Source organism: Salmo salar, chromosome 13 (assembly GCF_965601325.2).
Source record: "Salmo salar chromosome 13, fSalSal1, whole genome shotgun sequence".
Classification (NCBI taxonomy): domain Eukaryota; kingdom Metazoa; phylum Chordata; class Actinopteri; order Salmoniformes; family Salmonidae; genus Salmo; species Salmo salar.
The window spans coordinates 36,361,475-36,380,198 of NC_138303.1; the positions used below are offsets into that span (position 1 = coordinate 36,361,475).

The following is an 18,724-nucleotide window of genomic DNA, read 5'->3' on the forward strand; positions in this document are numbered from 1 at the left end:
GACATGATGCACCGGGGTGTGGACATGATGAACCGGGGTGTGGACATGATGAACCGGGATGTGGACATGATGAACCGGGGTGTTGACATGATGAACCGGGGTGTGGACATGATGAACCGGGATGTGGACATGATGAACCGGGGTGTGGACATGATGAACTGGGGTGTCGACATGATGCACCGGGGTGTGGACATGATGAACCGGGGTGTGGACATGATGAACCGGGGTGTGGACATGATGAACCGGGGTGTGGGCATGATGAACCGGGGTGTTGACATGATGAACCGGGGTGTGGACATGATGAACCGGGGTGTGGACATGATGAACCGGGTGTTGACATGATGAACCGGGGTGTTGACATGATGAACCGGGGTGTGGACATGATGAACCGGGGTATGGACATGATGAACCGGGGTGTGGACATGATGAACCGGGGTGTTGACATGATGAACCGGGGTGTGGACATGATGAACCGGGGTATGGACATGATGAACCGGGGCGTGGACATGAAGCTAGGGTTAGGGTTATGGCTAGGGTTATAGTTGAGGATAGGGTTAGGTTTGAACCAAGATGTGGACATGAAGCTAGGGTCAGAGTTAGGGCTAAATGGTCGCAAAATTTTTTTTGCAAGAGATTAGGACAAGAAAAAAACAGCTGAAATGAAATGATTGAAATGATTATGTTATTTTCTGGTGGTTACAGTTCAGCCCAGACACAGCATCAGACCCAGGGGGGAGTCTTCTTGACGATACCTAAGGGTCCAGATCTTGTGTCACTGAGATGTACAGCAGACTCACAACACTAATAGTTTAATACTGATTATAGTTGACGCCGGCATCATGATAAATTAATGTTGGTCAGAAAAAAATGTCAGACATCAAAATCCCATCAACTGGTAAGGTGGTGTGAAATGTATTACCATTAATACTGCTTTGTAGTTTATCATATATTCTAAGAAAATGGTGTATGTGTCAATTATTCATTCAGAATATCATGCATCCTTTCGTGCCCAATTACATCAGCGACTGTGTTATGAATTTGGATGTGGTCATGTGGATGTGGTCACGTGGATGTGGTCACGTGGATGGGGTCATGTGGATGTGGTCACATGGATGTGGTTACGTGGATGTGGTCATTTGGATGTAGTCATGTGGATGTGGTCATGTGGATGTGGTCATGTGGATGTGGTCACGTGGATGTGGTCATGTGGATGTGGTCCACGTGACCCCATCCACGTGACTACATCCACATGACCCCATCCACGTGACCACATCCACATGACCACATCCACGTGACCACATCCACGTGACCACATCCACGTGACCACATCCAAATGACCACATCCACATGACCACATCCACGTTACCACATCCACGTGACCACATCCACGTGACCACATCCACGTGACCACATCCACATCCACGTGACCACATCCACATGACCACATCCACGTGACCACATCCACATGACCACATCCACGTGACCACATCCACGTGACCACATCCACATGACCACATCACGTGACCACATCCACGTGACCACATCCAAATGACCACATCCACATGACCACATCCACGTTACCACATCCACGTGACCACATCCACGTGACCACATCCACGTGACCACATCCACATCCACGTGACCACATCCACATGACCACATCCACGTGACCACATCCACATGACCACATCCACGTGACAACATCCACGTGACCACATCCACGTGACCACATCCACGTGACCACATCCAAATGACCACATCCACGTGACCACATCCACATGACCACATCCAAATGACCACATCCACATAAGCACATCCAAATGACCACATCCACGTGACCACATCCACGTGACCACATCCACATGTCCACATCCACATGACCACATCCACGTGACAACATCCACGTGACCACATCCACGTGACCACATCCACGTGACCACATCCAAATGACCACATCCACGTGACCACATCCACGTGACCACATCCACATGACCACATCCACGTGACCACATCCACGTGACCACATCCACGTGACCACATCCACATCCACGTGACCACATCCACATGACCACATCCACGTGACCACATCCACATGACCACATCCACGTGACCACATCCACGTGACCACATCCACATGACCACATCCACGTGACCACATCCACGTGACCACATCCAAATGACCACATCCACGTGACCACATCCACATGACCACATCCACATGACCACATCCACATGACCCCATCCACGTGACCACATCCACATATGTGGTCACGTGGATGGGGTCATGTGGATGTGGTCACATGGATGTGGTTACGTGGATGTGGTCATTTGGATGTAGTCATGTGGATGTGCTTATGTGGATGTGGACATGTGGATGTGGTCACGTGGATGTGGTCACGTGGATGTGGTCATTTGGATGTGGTCATTTGGATGTGGTCATTTGGATGTGGTCATGTGGATGTGGTCATGTGGATGTGGTCACGTGGATGTGGTCATTTGGATGTGGTCACGTGGATGTGGTCACGTGGATGTGGTCACGTGGATGTTGTCACGTGGATGTGGTCATGTGGATGTGGACATGTGGATGTGGTCACGTGGATGTGGTCACGTGGATGTGGTCATTTGGATGTGCTTATGTGGATGTGGTCATTTGGATGTGGTCATGTGGATGTGGTCACGTGGATGTGGTCATTTGGATGTGGTCACGTGGATGTGGTCACGTGGATGTGGTCACGTGGATGTTGTCACGTGGATGTGGTCATGTGGATGTGGTCACGTGGATGTGGTCATGTGGATGTGGTCACGTGGATGTGGATGTGGTCACGTGGATGTGGTCACGTGGATGTGGTCACGTGGATGTGGTAACGTGGATGTGGTCATGTGGATGTGGTCATTTGGATGTGGTCACGTGGATGTGGTCACGTGATGTGGTCACGTGGATGTGGTGATGTGGATGTGGTCACGTGGATGGGGTCATGTGGATGTAGTCACGTGGATGGGGTCACGTGGATGTGGTCATGTGGATGTGGTCACGTGGATGTGGTCATGTGGATGTGGTCACGTGGATGTGGTCACGTGGATGTGGTCATTTGGATGTGGTCACGTGGATGTGGTCACGTGGATGTGGTCACGTGGATGTGGTCACGTGGATGTGGTCACGTGGATGTGGTCATGTGGATGTGGTCACGTGGATGGGGTCACGTGGATGTGGTCATTTGGATGTGGGCACGTGGATGGGGTCACGTGGATGTGGTCACGTGGATGTGGTCATGTGGATGTGGTCACGTGGATATGGTCATGTGGATGTGGTCACGTGGATGTGGTCACGTGGATGGGGTCACGTGGATGGGGTCACGTGGATGGGGTCATGTGGATGTGGTCACGTGGATGGGGTCACGTGGATGGGGTCACGTGGATATGGTCACGTGGATGTGGTCACGTGGATGTGGTCACGTGGATGTGGTCATTTGGATGTGGTCATTTGGATGTGGTCACGTGGATATGCTTATGTGGAAGTGGTCATTTGGATGTGGTCATGTGGATGTGGTCATGTGGATGTGGTCATTTGGATGTGGTCACGTGGATGTGCTTATGTGGATGTGGTCATGTGGATGTGGTCACGTGGATGTGGTCATTTGGATGTGGTCATTTGGATGTGGTCACGTGGATGTGCTTATGTGGATGTGGTCATTTGGATGTGGTCATGTGGATGTGGTCATGTGGATGTGGTCACGTGGATGTGGTCATGTGGATGTGGTCACGTGGATGTGGTCACGTGGATGTGGTCACGTGGATGTGGTCACGTGGATGTGGTCATGTGGATGTGGTCACGTGGATGTGGTCATGTGGATGTGGTCACGTGGATGTGGATGTGGATGTGGTCACGTGGATGTGGTCACGTGGATGTGGTCATGTGGATGTGGTCACGTGGATGTGGATGTGGATGTGGTCACGTGGATGTGGTCACGTGGATGTGGTAACGTGGATGTGGTCATGTGGATGTGGTCATTTGGATGTGGTCACGTGGATGTGGTCACGTGGATGTGGTCACGTGGATGTGGTCATGTGGATGTGGTCACGTGGATGGGGTCATGTGGATGTAGTCACGTGGATGGGGTCACGTGGATGTGGTCATGTGGATGTGGTCACGTGGATGTGGTCATGTGGATGTGGTCACGTGGATGTGGTCACGTGGATGTGGTCATTTGGATGTGGTCACGTGGATGTGGTCACGTGGATGTGGTCACGTGGATGTGGTCACGTGGATGTGGTCACGTGGATGTGGTCATGTGGATGTGGTCACGTGGATGGGGTCACGTGGATGTGGTCATTTGGATGTGGGCACGTGGATGGGGTCACGTGGATGTGGTCATGTGGATGTGGTCATGTGGATGTGGTCACGTGGATATGGTCATGTGGATGTGGTCACGTGGATGGGGTCACGTGGATGGGGTCACGTGGATGGGGTCATGTGGATGTGGTCACGTGGATGGGGTCACGTGGATGGGGTCACGTGGATATGGTCACGTGGATGTGGTCACGTGGATGTGGTCATTTGGATGTGGTCATTTGGATGTGGTCACGTGGATATGCTTATGTGGAAGTGGTCATTTGGATGTGGTCATGTGGATGTGGTCATGTGGATGTGGTCATTTGGATGTGGTCACGTGGATGTGCTTATGTGGATGTGGTCATGTGGATGTGGTCACGTGGATGTGGTCATTTGGATGTGGTCATTTGGATGTGGTCACGTGGATGTGCTTATGTGGATGTGGTCATTTGGATGTGGTCATGTGGATGTGGTCATGTGGATGTGGTCACGTGGATGTGGTCATGTGGATGTGGTCACGTGGATGTGGTCACGTGGATGTGGTCACGTGGATGTGGTCACGTGGATGTGGTCATGTGGATGTGGTCACGTGGATGTGGTCATGTGGATGTGGTCACGTGGATGTGGATGTGGATGTGGTCACGTGGATGTGGTCACGTGGATGTGGTCATGTGGATGTGGTCACGTGGATGTGGATGTGGATGTGGTCACGTGGATGTGGTCACGTGGATGTGGTAACGTGGATGTGGTCATGTGGATGTGGTCATTTGGATGTGGTCACGTGGATGTGGTCACGTGGATGTGGTCATGTGAATGTGGTCACGTGGATGGGGTCATGTGGATGTAGTCACGTGGATGGGGTCACGTGGATGTGGTCATGTGGATGTGGTCACGTGGATGTGGTCATGTGGATGTGGTCACGTGGATGTGGTCATTTGGATGTGGTCACGTGGATGTGGTCACGTGGATGTGGTCACGTGGATGTGGTCATGTGGATGTGGTCACGTGGATGTGGTCACGTGGATGTGGTCACGTGGATGTGGTCATGTGGATGTGGTCACGTGGATGTGGATGTGGATGTGGTCACGTGGATGTGGTCACGTGGATGTGGTAACGTGGATGTGGTCATGTGGATGTGGTCATTTGGATGTGGTCACGTGGATGTGGTCACGTGGATGTGGTCATGTGAATGTGGTCACGTGGATGGGGTCATGTGGATGTAGTCACGTGGATGGGGTCACGTGGATGTGGTCATGTGGATGTGGTCACGTGGATGTGGTCATGTGGATGTGGTCACGTGGATGTGGTCATTTGGATGTGGTCACGTGGATGTGGTCACGTGGATGTGGTCACGTGGATGTGGTCACGTGGATGTGGTCATGTGGATGTGGTCACGTGGATGTGGTCATGTGGATGTGGTCACGTGGATATGGTCATGTGGATGTGGTCACGTGGATATGGTCACGTGGATGTGGTCACTTTGATGTGGTCACGTGGATGTGGTCACGTGGATGTGGTCATTTGGATGTGGTCACTTGGATGTGGTCATGTGGATGTGGTCACGTGGATGTGGTCATGTGGATGTGGTCACGTGGATGTGGTCACGTGGATGTGGTCACGTGGATGTGGTCATGTGGATGTGGTCACGTGGATGTGGTCATGTGGATGTGGTCATGTGGATGTTGTGGCTAATGGTGGTACCGCAGGTGGTCCGCAGATAATAACAGTTGGGAGTATGAATGGTATTAAGCAATTTTACAATTTTAACTTTTCACAATTCAAATTGTTTCAAATAATAATAGGCCTTTAATTTGTTACCTTTACTGCTACGCACATTTAAAATGTCACATGGAGACTACATATCAGTACATACACACAAAATATATAGGTTAAACAGGAGAGAGGCATTGTATTGTGAGCTATTGCCTTATCTGTTTTTTGAAACCAGGTTTGCTGTTCACTTGAGCAATATGAGATGGAAGAGAGTTCTATGCAATCATGGCTCTATACAGTATAATATTGTACGTTTTCTTGAATTTGTTCTAGATGTGGGGACTGTGAAAAGACCCCTGGTAGCATGTTTGGTGTGGTAAGTGTGTGTGTGTGTGTGTGTGTGTGTGTGTGTGTGTGTGTGTGTGTGTGTGTGTGTGTGTGTGTGTGTGTGTGTGTGTGTGTGTGTGTGTGTGTGTGTGTGTGTGTGTGTGTGTGTCAGAGCTGTGTGGAAGTTGACTATGCATGATCATCCATCTATTGAACTATTTGTTGCATTTATTATTTTTTTCACAATTTTTTTTTTTATCTCACTTAAAGCGCTTTGAGATTGTATTGAGAAGCGCTGTAAAAGTTGAATAAATTATTAGTTTTATCATTAAAATTAGCTAAATGTGACCCCCAATATATTTTCTTTTCAAAAAATGCATTGGCATCGCAAATGGTGGTCCTCAAGATCTTTTGACAATGATTTGGTGGTCCCCAGATCTGAAAAGGTTGGGAACCACTGACATAGGCATGATATGTTCAGTGAAAGGATTATCGCTTTACTCTATTTCAAAATCAGATCTTATCTAGGGTTAGGATACATTGTATTCTTCTAGCCTCCTTCATCCTCATGCTGTTGTTGTGGAGAAAGAAATGGTGAAACGTGAATAGAGGATGATCGCATTGAATGTGGAGGCTGTTTGACACTGTGTTGATGGATTGCTGTTTTTGTGTGACTCCAACATGGAAAACAAAACAATTTCCACTCTACACTTTATGTGTGCGTGCATGTGTGCGTTCTTGGAGATCCCCCTGCGCCAGCGGCCACTGAGCCTAGTGGGAGTGATGTAGCATGGTTATTAATGCACGGAGATCCTCATACAGAGAGTCTGAAGCTGCTAACAGCTGGCAGAGGCAGAGCAGAAAGAGTGCTGGGTAATTAATTAAGCTGTAGGCCACCGGAATTCATTTTGCACACACACATTGACCTCAAACCATAGCCCTTTGTGCAATGCTGCTGCATGTACATTTTCAATTAACATGTTGTATAAACAACTATCTACAAGCACTAAGCCCACATGTGTCTTGTGTATTGAATTATTCATGGTTTCCAAGAGAGAAAATTGTGAGGAAATCGAATTGTAAAATCCAATATCGCTCCTATACTGAACATAACAAGGGTAATTGCATGTCCAAAGTGTGCTGAATCCATATATGATTACTTTTCACCAAGTTGAACCAAAGACACAAAATAACTGAACATGTGGCCCAAATCCAAAATCCAAAATTGGCACATCACTCTCCTCCCCTGAAGGAGACTCCAAAGTCTGATGTGGCATGTGGAAAATGCTATGAGAATAGTTTATAGACTGGGCATTAGTCTAGAAAGGTTCCCTACATAGCATAATGGAGCTGTATGGAGTGTTGGTCTTCTGGGGTCATACTGTGGCATGTATGGAGAATATTGTGCCAAAGTGGCCTTGGCAGGCTCCAGATGTAGCAGGGCCTGGAGCTCAGGCTGCATGCCACTTCCCATAAACACTGCAGGGAGGCTGGGATGAGACTGGTGAGAGCATGGCTTCCTGGCTCTGAGGAAGACCTGGGTTCAAATACTATTTGAAATCATTTCAAGTATTGTATCTGTGCTTGATTAAGCTTGCCTGTTGCAATGGAACCAATACAAAAGTCTCAAAAGTGCAAACCCCTCCCACCTGGCACTCCAGGCAGACTAAAGCAAATGCTCAAAGTATATGAAAGATTTCAAATAGTATTTTAACCCAAGCCTTCTCAGCGGAGGTCTGAGGGTAGGATGAGGAAAATGTAAGTCAAATAACGCGCCAGGAGGATGCATTATATAAGGCTATTAAACTGTCATTCTCTACAACTCGGCAGAGAAGGATGCAACCTTTGTTTGCGACAGCTGAAAATCCATTTTCCATGTTTGTTTCTGGCGAGGACGTAGCACTGTAGCCTGGTTGCCGTCTCTGTTCAGCTATTACATTCCACTCCTTGCCTCTCCTGTCTTTGGCAAATGAGTAGTACTGTACTAGTATCCTGGCTGTCCTTTGTTAGACAGCATGGGGGAAATGTCTGTGCTCCTTCTCTTTCTCTCTCACTGTTTTACAGAGCGATACACAATGAAAAACATGTAGCTTGCAAGAAACATACAAATTGTGTAACCTACCTATAACCACTGCCTCTAACCTAAATATTATACTTTGACGTGTGTGGATTCAGTTCTGATTTCTTTATCGCAAAACAAATGTATGTAACGTTTTGGTGTCCGTCAGTTAAAGTATTTATTTGCACTGAGAATTAAAATGATACTGTGAGTCTTCGTACAGAAACATGATGTTGATGTTGTATCTTCAGGGCTTTAAGGAAAGAACCATTCAGCCAAGTAGAGTTCAACACTGTCTGAGTTCAAGCCCTGCCAGCCGTAGTGTAGGTGAGAGCGAGTTGATGAGAGTGAGACCACCTCAGGCTTCTGTCTCCTACCACCTCCTCTCTGTTGTCTCTCATGACATCTCCACATGGATCTAAGCTTTAGGCCAACCACTCAACAGGATTCTTCCTATCTAAAGCACCAATCTTTCCTCCTCTTTGAAGAATGTACATAATAACAGTACAATCACTCCAGATTAATTTAAGATGGCATGTGTTTCCCTCCACTGGATGTAGATCACTGTTAAGAGCACACACACCACATGGGAAAATGGACTGTCTGGCAGACAGCATTTTGCATTTAAAATAAATATAACTTTGTACCTGGGGGCACACCCTTTTCATACACTTATATACTGTATAACCATATCATTTATATATAACCATGTCACTATAGATTAATTGCATATGTTTGTTTTGAGCATATGGTTCAGTTTGTAAAGTAAGTTCAAAACATGGGACAAAGCTTATGCATGAGTTAACTATGAGTTAGTAGAGATAAAGTGTGATTGAAAAACGAAATAAAACTTAGCAACAGTGGCAAGAGTGTTTACTTTTGAGTACTATAGTGCATTTCCTGTGGTCCCTGTTGGGTGTGGATGGTTGCATGCCAACTAATGCCCGTTATGCATGCATGACAACCCTTCTGCAGTGGCGTGTATTCAAGGTTTCCAAGGGAAGTCAAATTGACCAATAAAAAAAGAAAAAACTGAAAATAATTGTATTTTTTGTCTCTCTGTGTTTCATAATTTTCCTTCAGTTTGCAAGAGGCTGAATGTATCTCACTGGAGAAAGCATCCGAGCGAGTGAAACAGCACCCCTCTGTCTCTTTATGAATAGCCCATCTATCTGATACTTTTTGGTCAAAAAGAGTGAGATATTGTTGCTGTCTGTAGCATTGAATGCAAGGAAAGCCAGTGAACATTTGGCCTCCCTTGATTAAAAAAACGATACAATAATAGCACATTAGTGTTGTGCTAAACTGAGCGAGCTCAACTGTGAATGGTTCTGGCGCACCAAAAAAAAGTGTCAAGGGAAAGAAGTTTGGATTTGGCTAAGCACCAATCACATCACCTCAAAAGCCAAATATCAATGACAGAAAAAAACATGAATTGTTGCATCTCGTTGTGTTGTTGTCCTCTGGTGGCTAGCTAGCTAGCTAAAATTGGCCCTTTCCTAAATTAGCCATAGATGGAGATAAGGATTTGGACTTGTGGTTTTACTTAATTTTCCCTACTGGCCAATGATTATAACAGCGATTCTGATCCAACCATAAATTCATACATTGTGCCTCTGGTCTGAGAGGACGGAAGTTTAACATGTATAGTAGCTAGATGTCGTAGGCTAATGTTAACTAGTTGGCACATCGTTGCCAATGAAAGGATGTTAAGCTAGTGAGCAATTATTTTACTGAGGTAGCCTAGGACAACAGAAAACTAAATGTGTGTACTGTATTACAATCATAGACCGTTTCTTCAACAAGAAAGAGAGGAAGAGAGGCATTGGCATTTCTCTACAAGTAGGGTGAGTCAACATGTTTTTCTACTTGCATGAAAGCACACACACACAGACACACACACACACACACACACACACACACACACACACACACACACACACACACACACACACACACACACACACACACACACACACACACACACACACACACACACACACACACACACACACGGTAATCAGTACCACGGACAGCCACATGATATTTAGCTTACATTGATTGGAATAAATTGTTTTTGGAATCTTTTAGTTGTCACTGTCTTAGCGGGATTTGATGATGTTGAAATGTTGATGTTAAAATAGTGCTGGAATAGTGGAGGCAGAAAATGTCAGAAACATTAACTTGATTGACCATGCTGTAGGTCATGTAACTGCTTATTACATGCAATATGCTTTGTGAATTTCACCGGACAGATGTTGCTTTCCGGTTTTGTGATGAAACAAATGTGTGGTTGGATTTATTCTGTCACTGTGTCTTCTTATTGTCTTGGACTTAGGCCTATATACACTATATATACAAAAGTATGTGGACACCCCTTCAAATGAGTGGATCAGCTATTTCAGCCACACCCGTTGCTGACAGGTGTATAAAATCGAGCACACAGCCATGCAATCTTCATAGAAAAACATTGTCAGTAGACTGGCCTTTCTGAAGAGCTCAGTGACTTTCAACGTGGCACCGTCATAGGTTGCCACCTTTCCAACAAGTCAGTTCGTCAAATTTCTGCCCTGCTAGAGCTGCCCCGGTCAACTGTAAGTGCTGTTATTGTGAAGTGGAAACGTCTAGGAGCAACAACGGCTCAGCCGCGAAGTGCCGAAGCATGTAGCATGTAGGTTGCAATACTCACTACCGAGTTCCAAACTGCCAATGAAAGAAACGTCAGCACAAGAACTGTTCGTCAGGAGCATCATGAAATGGGGTTCCATGGCTAAGCAGCCGCACACAAGCCTAAGATCACCATGCGCAATGCCAAGAGTCAGCTGGAGTGGTGTAAAGCTCGCAGCCATTGGACTCTGGAGGAGTGGAAATGCGTTCTCTGGAGTGATGAATCACGCTTCACCATCTGGCAGTCCAACGGACGAATCTGGATTGGGGCTGCCTGCCCCAATGCATAGTGCCAACTGTAAAGATTGATGGAGGAGGAATAATCTGTCTGGGGCTGTCACGACTTCCGCCGAAGTTGGTGCCTCTCCTTGTTCGGGCGGCGTTCGGCGGTCGACGTCACTGGCTTTCTAGCTGCCACCGATCTACGTTTCTTGTTCCATTTGTTTTGTCTTGATTGTACACACCTGGTTCCCATTAAGTTATAATTTATTCCCTATTTAACCCTCTGGTTCCCACATGGTTTTGTACGTGTTTGTTCTTTGTTTAGTGTTCAAGACTTCTGTGAGCTGGTGTGTTTCCCTGCATGGAAATTATTGTTGTTTCTTTTCGAGTAAAGTACGTATTTTACTCAGTTCTGTGTCCTGCGCCTGACTCCGTCCTAACCGCTGCACACTGACACTTGACAGGTGCTGTTTTTCATGGTTCGGGCTAGGCCCCTTAGTTCAGTGGTGGAAAAAGATCCCAACTTGAGTAAAAGTAAAGATACCATAATAGAAAATGACTCAAGTAAAAGTGATAGTAACCCAGTAAAATACTACTTGATTAAAAGTCTAAAAGTATTTGGTTTAAAATGTACTCAAGTATCAAAAGTAAACATTTTTTTCAAATTCCTTATATAAAGCAAAGCAGATGGTACCATTTTCTTGTTTTTTACTTATTTACAGATAGCTTGGGGCATGCTCCAACACTCAGACATAATTTACAACTGAAGATTGTGTTTAGTGAGTCCGCCAGATCAGAGGCAGTAGGAATATTCTCTTGATAAATGTGTGAATGAGATGTTCCTGTCCTGGTAAGCATAAAAAATGTAACGAGGACTTTTGGCTGTCTGAGATAATGTATGGAGTAAAAAGTATATCATTTTCTTTAGGAATGGAGTGAAGTAAAAGTAAAAAACATTGCAATTATCACAACACAGGTTGTAATATGCCTTTTCTACCCAGCCTGGCTTCCCCAATGATTTTATCCATGCACCACTATTGACAATCTGTTCCTCTTTGTGCGCTGTTGTTCACGCTCCTTGCACTGGATAAATACGGCACCTTGTGATTCATGTGACCCTTAGCTCAGCAAGCCACACTGTCCGTCTGCACCAAAGGTAAAACAGCCTACAGCACGTCTGAGATTGGAGCTCCGGCTGATGCTACATCCTATAAGTACAGCTGCAGGGTGGAGAGGAGTACACTACCTCCTCCTGATTCACTGGACATACATAATCATTCTATTCAGGAATCCTACTTCCAACTAGAGTTAGAGTGCGCTGGGCCTGGGCCTGGGACTGGAAAGACTTCAGGCTCTATTCAATATGTAAAGCTTAAGTGTTACAGATTCCGCAATAGAAATGTACAGGTAATTTCCCATTCTGCCGACATGTGCAGTGTTTACCGTGAATTCAGCCTCCACTGAAGCAGGAACATTACCTTTAAAATTCAATCACACTGTAAAGCTGAACGTCCATGATGTGGATTGAATAGAGCCCTTAATGCTACCGGGAGGAAAGTCAAGTACTACCCAATGAACTGTTGTTGGGTAACCTGTATCCTCGCAAAGCAGAAGTAATCACCAGTGTGATCATCTCAAGTACAGGGAGACTTGGGATGCTTAATGCTGTTTTTGAAACACATTTCAAAATTGGCTCAAGGCAATTATACATACAGACCTACCTATGTTCAAGGCTTTCAAAGTGAATGTCTATTGTTTGGGATTAGGTGTTGTTTATGTTTATATTGGACATCATGTGAGTTGCATTTATCCGTGATCAGCATGTAAAGAGTCACAAACTTCCATTGCACGATGCCTACCATTTATTATGATTAGAGGCCCTGTTTACCCCTACAGCCCAACACTTTCCTTTGGCAAGGAAACAACTGATCTACAGCCACTTGTGATCTCAATTACCTGTGGTAACACCAGTCACTTTGAACTTATGGCATGTCACTGGCTTCAATGATTGGCCCAACGGTCTACAGCCAATGGCCTTCCTGCCACCAATTCATGACCCGTCAACCCCAATACTGCTACCAATCCAACAGCCACACAACACATAACACAGAACAAATGCCCCGATGTCACAGTCAATCCAGACATCCCATTCTGTTCTCATAACACCGGCATCCCATTTATTCTGGAATGAGGATAAGGACATCTATGGTATTCAGGATTGACAAGGCTTTTACACTTTCCCCTGATCCAGAAAAATAAGGATTGTATGCTTTGTACAATATCAACTAACCAGGATTCACGTTTGGTTGAATTTGTAATCTCTCTTAAATGCTTGTCTGAAATGTGTGTTTGTAGAGGGTATTGTGCCAACATCCCAAGTAATTCATTCTTCAGTGGGAGAATGTAATTATGGTCTGTACCATCACAAAGCTCATAGAATAGCAATAAGCACTGACATCTCAGAGGAGATTTCATAAGGTCATTATTTGGTAGCTAGGGCTCTCAAGCTCAGCAAACATAGTCTCCTTCATTATTGTTTAGAGCTTTTGGGGGGACAGACATGCAACTAAAACATAGCATTTACAGTCCTATCCCAGTCCCACCTCATCTGTCTATCTGTTTATCTGTGTACAAGGCCATCTCTTAAATGGATTTTTGTGAAGTTTTAAATGGCTCTCGGTGTAGTTTTTACTCTCAAGGACTAGAGCTACTAATATGACATCCATGTTGTGTTATTCCTCCATCATTGCTTTATGATTCAAGCGGCTAGACTAATTAGCTGCTTTCAGTGCCGGCACAATCAATCTTTTCAGGAAAGCTTATGAGCAGGGACATCTAAACAACAAAGACTCACGAGAGAGCAGTAACTCTAATCAGGCTTACAGCTTTCTCCAAATAAATCTCACCAAAGTGGATATTTGACATGAGAAAGAACAGAACCCAATGAGCATGTAGCCTACAGCATGTTGTGCTTTTTTACATTGACCCAATACATTTTTGAAATGGACACTGAACATTTACTTTAAGTATAAAAAAAACAATGCTGTAGGAGGGTGTATAAAACAATTGAAATGGTGCACAGTTTCTTCGGAACCAGTCTTGATTGCTGCTTCAGTAGGCATGGAATTTTATATTGTAGTACGAATAATTGTCCTGACATTGACAGAATGTTGAATACCAGCAGCAGCTAACACGCTTTAGCACTACGATGACATTACACATTTAACAGCCACTGAGGAGCTGCATGCTCAATTACATTTATGTCATTTAGCAGACACTCTTATCCAGAGCAATTAGGGTTAAGTGCCTTGCTCAAGGTACATCAAAATATGTTTCACTTAGTCAGCTTGAGGATTCAAACCAGCAACCTTTCAGTTACTGCCCCAATGCTCTTTAACACTAGGCTACCTGCCACCCCAGTTAAAAGCACAGGCACAGTTCTCTGTGGAAAGCCTTGACAAGATTCACTATACAGCGTGGGAATGCTTCTCTCTTTATGTGCATGCTAGCTAGCTAGTGGGTGTTTAGTCCTAGCTTATTAGAAATGAATGCCTTCGTCAAATTAAGGCCCCACAGACACCACACGCACCATAACCTTTTCTAAAGCGGTAAGAAAAATATCACAATCTTTCTCCATGACTATTTACAAAGAAGATACAAACACACACCATTCTACATATACTGAACAAAAATATAAAAGCAACATGTGAAGTGCTGGTCCCATGTTTCATGAGCTGAAATAAAATATCCCAGAAATGTTCTACATATTTATCTCAAATTTGGTTCACAAATTTCAATTGAATGATTTCTGTAAATCAGTAAAATCTTTGAAATTGTTACATGTTGCGTTTCTATTTTTGTTCAGAGTTAAATATAGTTATATTGCCCAAGCCCTCCTCCCTATCCCCCTTTCTTCCAGTTAAAGCTGAGATCTGTGATAGGTGAAACAGCGCCACTGGCAAACCCATGCGCATTTGTTATTGATTTTGTTTTGAGGAAATAAGCATCCAGCAGTGTGGTCAAAAACATTGCAGTACATACTCTGCTGTTCTATCGCGCGTGCTATGATGTCCTATGATGCCCTATGATGTCCTATGATGCCCTATGATGCCCTATGATGCCCTATGATGTCCTATGATGCCCTATGATGTCCTATGATGCCCTATGATGCCCTATGATGTCCTATGATGCCCTATGATGTCCTATGATGCCCTATGATATCCTATGATGCCCTATGATGTCCTATGATGTCCTATAATGCCCAATGATTCCCTATGATGTCCTATGATGCCCTATGATGTCCTATGATGTCCTATGATGCCCTATGATGCCCTATGATGTCCTATGATGCCCAATGATTCCCTATGATGCCATATGATGCCCTATGATGTCATATGATGCCCTATGATGTCCTATGATGCCCTATGATGTCCGAGGTAAAATAAATTGTTTGTTGTTTGAAGTAACGTCCTTATTGTTGTATTATCTTAGCAAACACACGTGGAGTACCACAAATATCCATACAAAGGCTATATAAAGACAATAAACCTCATGAAATGTGACTCACAAGGTCAAACTTACATTCACACAGCTGAAAGGTGGAACAAAGCAGAAGTGGAAGAGGGTGTTGTCGTTGAGAAGCCAACTCACCAATCATGTGAATGGAGGTCCTTCCAGGCCGTGTCACATGGTGCTGCTGTAGCTGTATGGTCTCATAAAAGGTGGCCTGGCACAGCTGGATGGACCTCCCACTGACCCAGAGGACCAGGCACAGCAGCCAGGACATGACAGGACACATCTGCTATAGAAGGGGGAGAGCACAGTCAATGTCATAGGTCATCATGTCACACACACAGGAACACACACACGCAAGCACAAATGCATTTATGACCGCATGAAAGCACACACACACACAGAAATAGATGTCCTGGTACACTGACCCAGCTGAACTTCCACATAATCGCCATAACAAGCAGTGTATCATTAAGCGTGATTATCAACTGCTCATTTGTAATCTTTTTATTCCTGCCCTATCTCGTCCCTGAGCCACAGCGCAGCAGCAATTGTGGAATGGCCCCTGGGGACGTTTTCCATGCAGCTGAGTTTTCCTCTGACAGGCTGACTCCCTCTCTTCAATTTCTGACTCTCTCTCTCTCTCTCTCTCTCTCTCTCTCTCTCTCTCTCTCTCTCTCTCTCCTCTCTCTCTCTCTCCTCTCTCTCTCTCTCTCTCTCTCTCTCTCTCTCTCTCTCTCTCTCTCTCTCTCCTCTCTCTTGCCTGCCTTTAAACCAAAAATTGAAATAGAAAAAGACAACATTTCTCTCCTGGCTCGCAGGCAGTTAGCTGCTAACTCTTTTCTATGGATGGCTTTTGGATATCACAAGTCTATGACAGTGACAGAACTGTAATGGGAATCCAAAAACATGTAATGTCTCTCACAAAGCTGCTTATATAAGGGGGCTGTAAGACACATGCAGATCCCAGGTTAAGGTTAGGGTTGGTTTGAGAATGATTCAATATTTGAAACAATTGCCTCTGTCAAAAGATCTTGACATCAACAAACGTTGTAGAGGTGATAGCATTAAATTGTGATTCTATTGAACAGAGTACAGAATTATCCAATTTTAGTCACGCTTGTGAAAGAGAAATAGCTTTTGGACCGGTGCCTTTGTCAGGTAATAAGATTTGTTATTAGATTCCATTTCAGTGCCATTTTTTTCTCAGTTATAAACAAAATAATTACCTCTGTCAAAAGATCCTCACATCAACAAACTAGAAGGGTTGTCTGCAAGCAGTGTTTCTGTTCAACAAATTACAAAATAATACATTTTCAAGGAGCATGTCAAAGGCAAAATAGCTGTTAAGATTTTGTTTTAGATTAGGTTTCAAATGATTTTGCACAGCCTTTTCTCTGAATGCAGCCTACCGTGTCTGCGTGAAATTTTAGCAGAGTTTTTTCTTCTACCTAAAAGGATTGGGTTTCAAGAATGGTACTTCCATGAGGAAATGTATTCCAGCAGCTCATCTTAGATATTACAGTCTCCGTGATCTAGAGAACCTTACCTTTGTAAAAAGGTGGCGTAGTCAGCAAACCATATTACATTTCTATGAGTTATTTTTTATGCTCTATTAATTTGTTCAGGTACTCATGTGTGTTCATGGAAGCACTGTAAATAACATAAAAGGTTGAGAAAATGTCAGTCCATTTGATCGTTCATGCATTACGTATTTGAACAGGCTCTATGTAACCTGCACTTATTTGCCATTGACATTTGATATAAATGATCCTTGGAAAAAGAGAGGAAAATTAAATCCACAACATAAAATAAACAGTAAATATTGAGTAAGCAAAGCAATGTTACAACAAATAAAGTGTGTGATAAAAACAGAGCACCGTACCTCTAAGGAATTTGCTTAATGCAGTAAATATGTGCAAACACACTTTAATCTTTGTGAACATGTTAAACAAGTGATGCTGATTTTATAAAACTGTCTCCATTTATTCATTTCAATTCACTTAGGTGAATTTGTATTTTTACTTCCCTCCATACAGTAAACATCTCCCTCTCTCTCTCTCTCTCTTCTTTAAACAGTAAGTCTCTTACCTAAGTATTCTAACACGTTGTTTTAAATCCATCCATCTTGAGGCTGATGTGGAATCCCCATCCAACTCCGTCCTTGATTTAGGTTGAGACTCCCAAACTCCTTTGACTCGTCACTCTACTCTTCCTTCCTTTTCTTCACTTTGTCTGAGGACAACCAACAGCGTTGAGCACAGTGACTGAAAGCTGACAGCTGAGCCAGTCAGAAACAACAGATTTAGAGCCTTGCCATTTCCACCTTTGAAATATCACTGCCTTCCCTTGAGGAGACCCTGGCACTGACACAGAATAGATTTGGCTTTTCGCGTTTACAGGCACATAAGGAGCAAACCTTAATTTACTGCTGTAGAATCCCCCCTCTCGCGTTCTCGCTTTCTCTCTCTCTCTCTCTCTCTCGCTTTCTCCATCTGCATCCTCCTCCCATTGAGAGGCAGCCTCTGAGCACACGCTCTTGCTCTGTCCCCTTCAGCGAGCACTAAGTAATGAGTGTTCCTCTACAGCCCGGCTGAGTGTAAAGACTGTATCACATTTCTTAAAGCAAGACTGCCCCACTATCAAACTGGAACTGCATGCTACTGTAGGGTACTGTATGAACAAACTATGATAATCAGCCTCTCACAGTTGCAAATCAGCACAGGTGGTCTCACATAGGAAAACCCACTTGAGAACCTACAGACACTCAGATTTCCCCAGTAATCTTTAATGGATTTTTGTCAGCATTTCATTTCTCCCCTCACTATAGATATACATAACACCATGTGGTTCATGGTAATCTGACATGCAATCGCATGCAGTCTAACTACTTT

General features: G+C 44.6%; 1 protein-coding gene across 1 annotated transcript in view; it reads right to left on the bottom strand.

Annotated features, from left to right (window-relative positions):
- Positions 1-18,383, bottom strand: part of tafa1 (TAFA chemokine like family member 1) — a 33,619-nt gene extending 15,236 nt beyond the window's left edge. The window contains exons 1-2 of the mRNA XM_014136486.2: positions 17,922-18,383; positions 15,969-16,119 (exon numbers count right to left, since the gene is read on the bottom strand). Coding sequence (XP_013991961.1) covers positions 15,969-16,116 — 148 coding nt within the window. The 5' untranslated portion in view covers positions 16,117-16,119; positions 17,922-18,383. The remainder of the gene's footprint in view (positions 1-15,968; positions 16,120-17,921) is intronic.
- Positions 18,384-18,724: the final 341 nt, after the last annotated feature.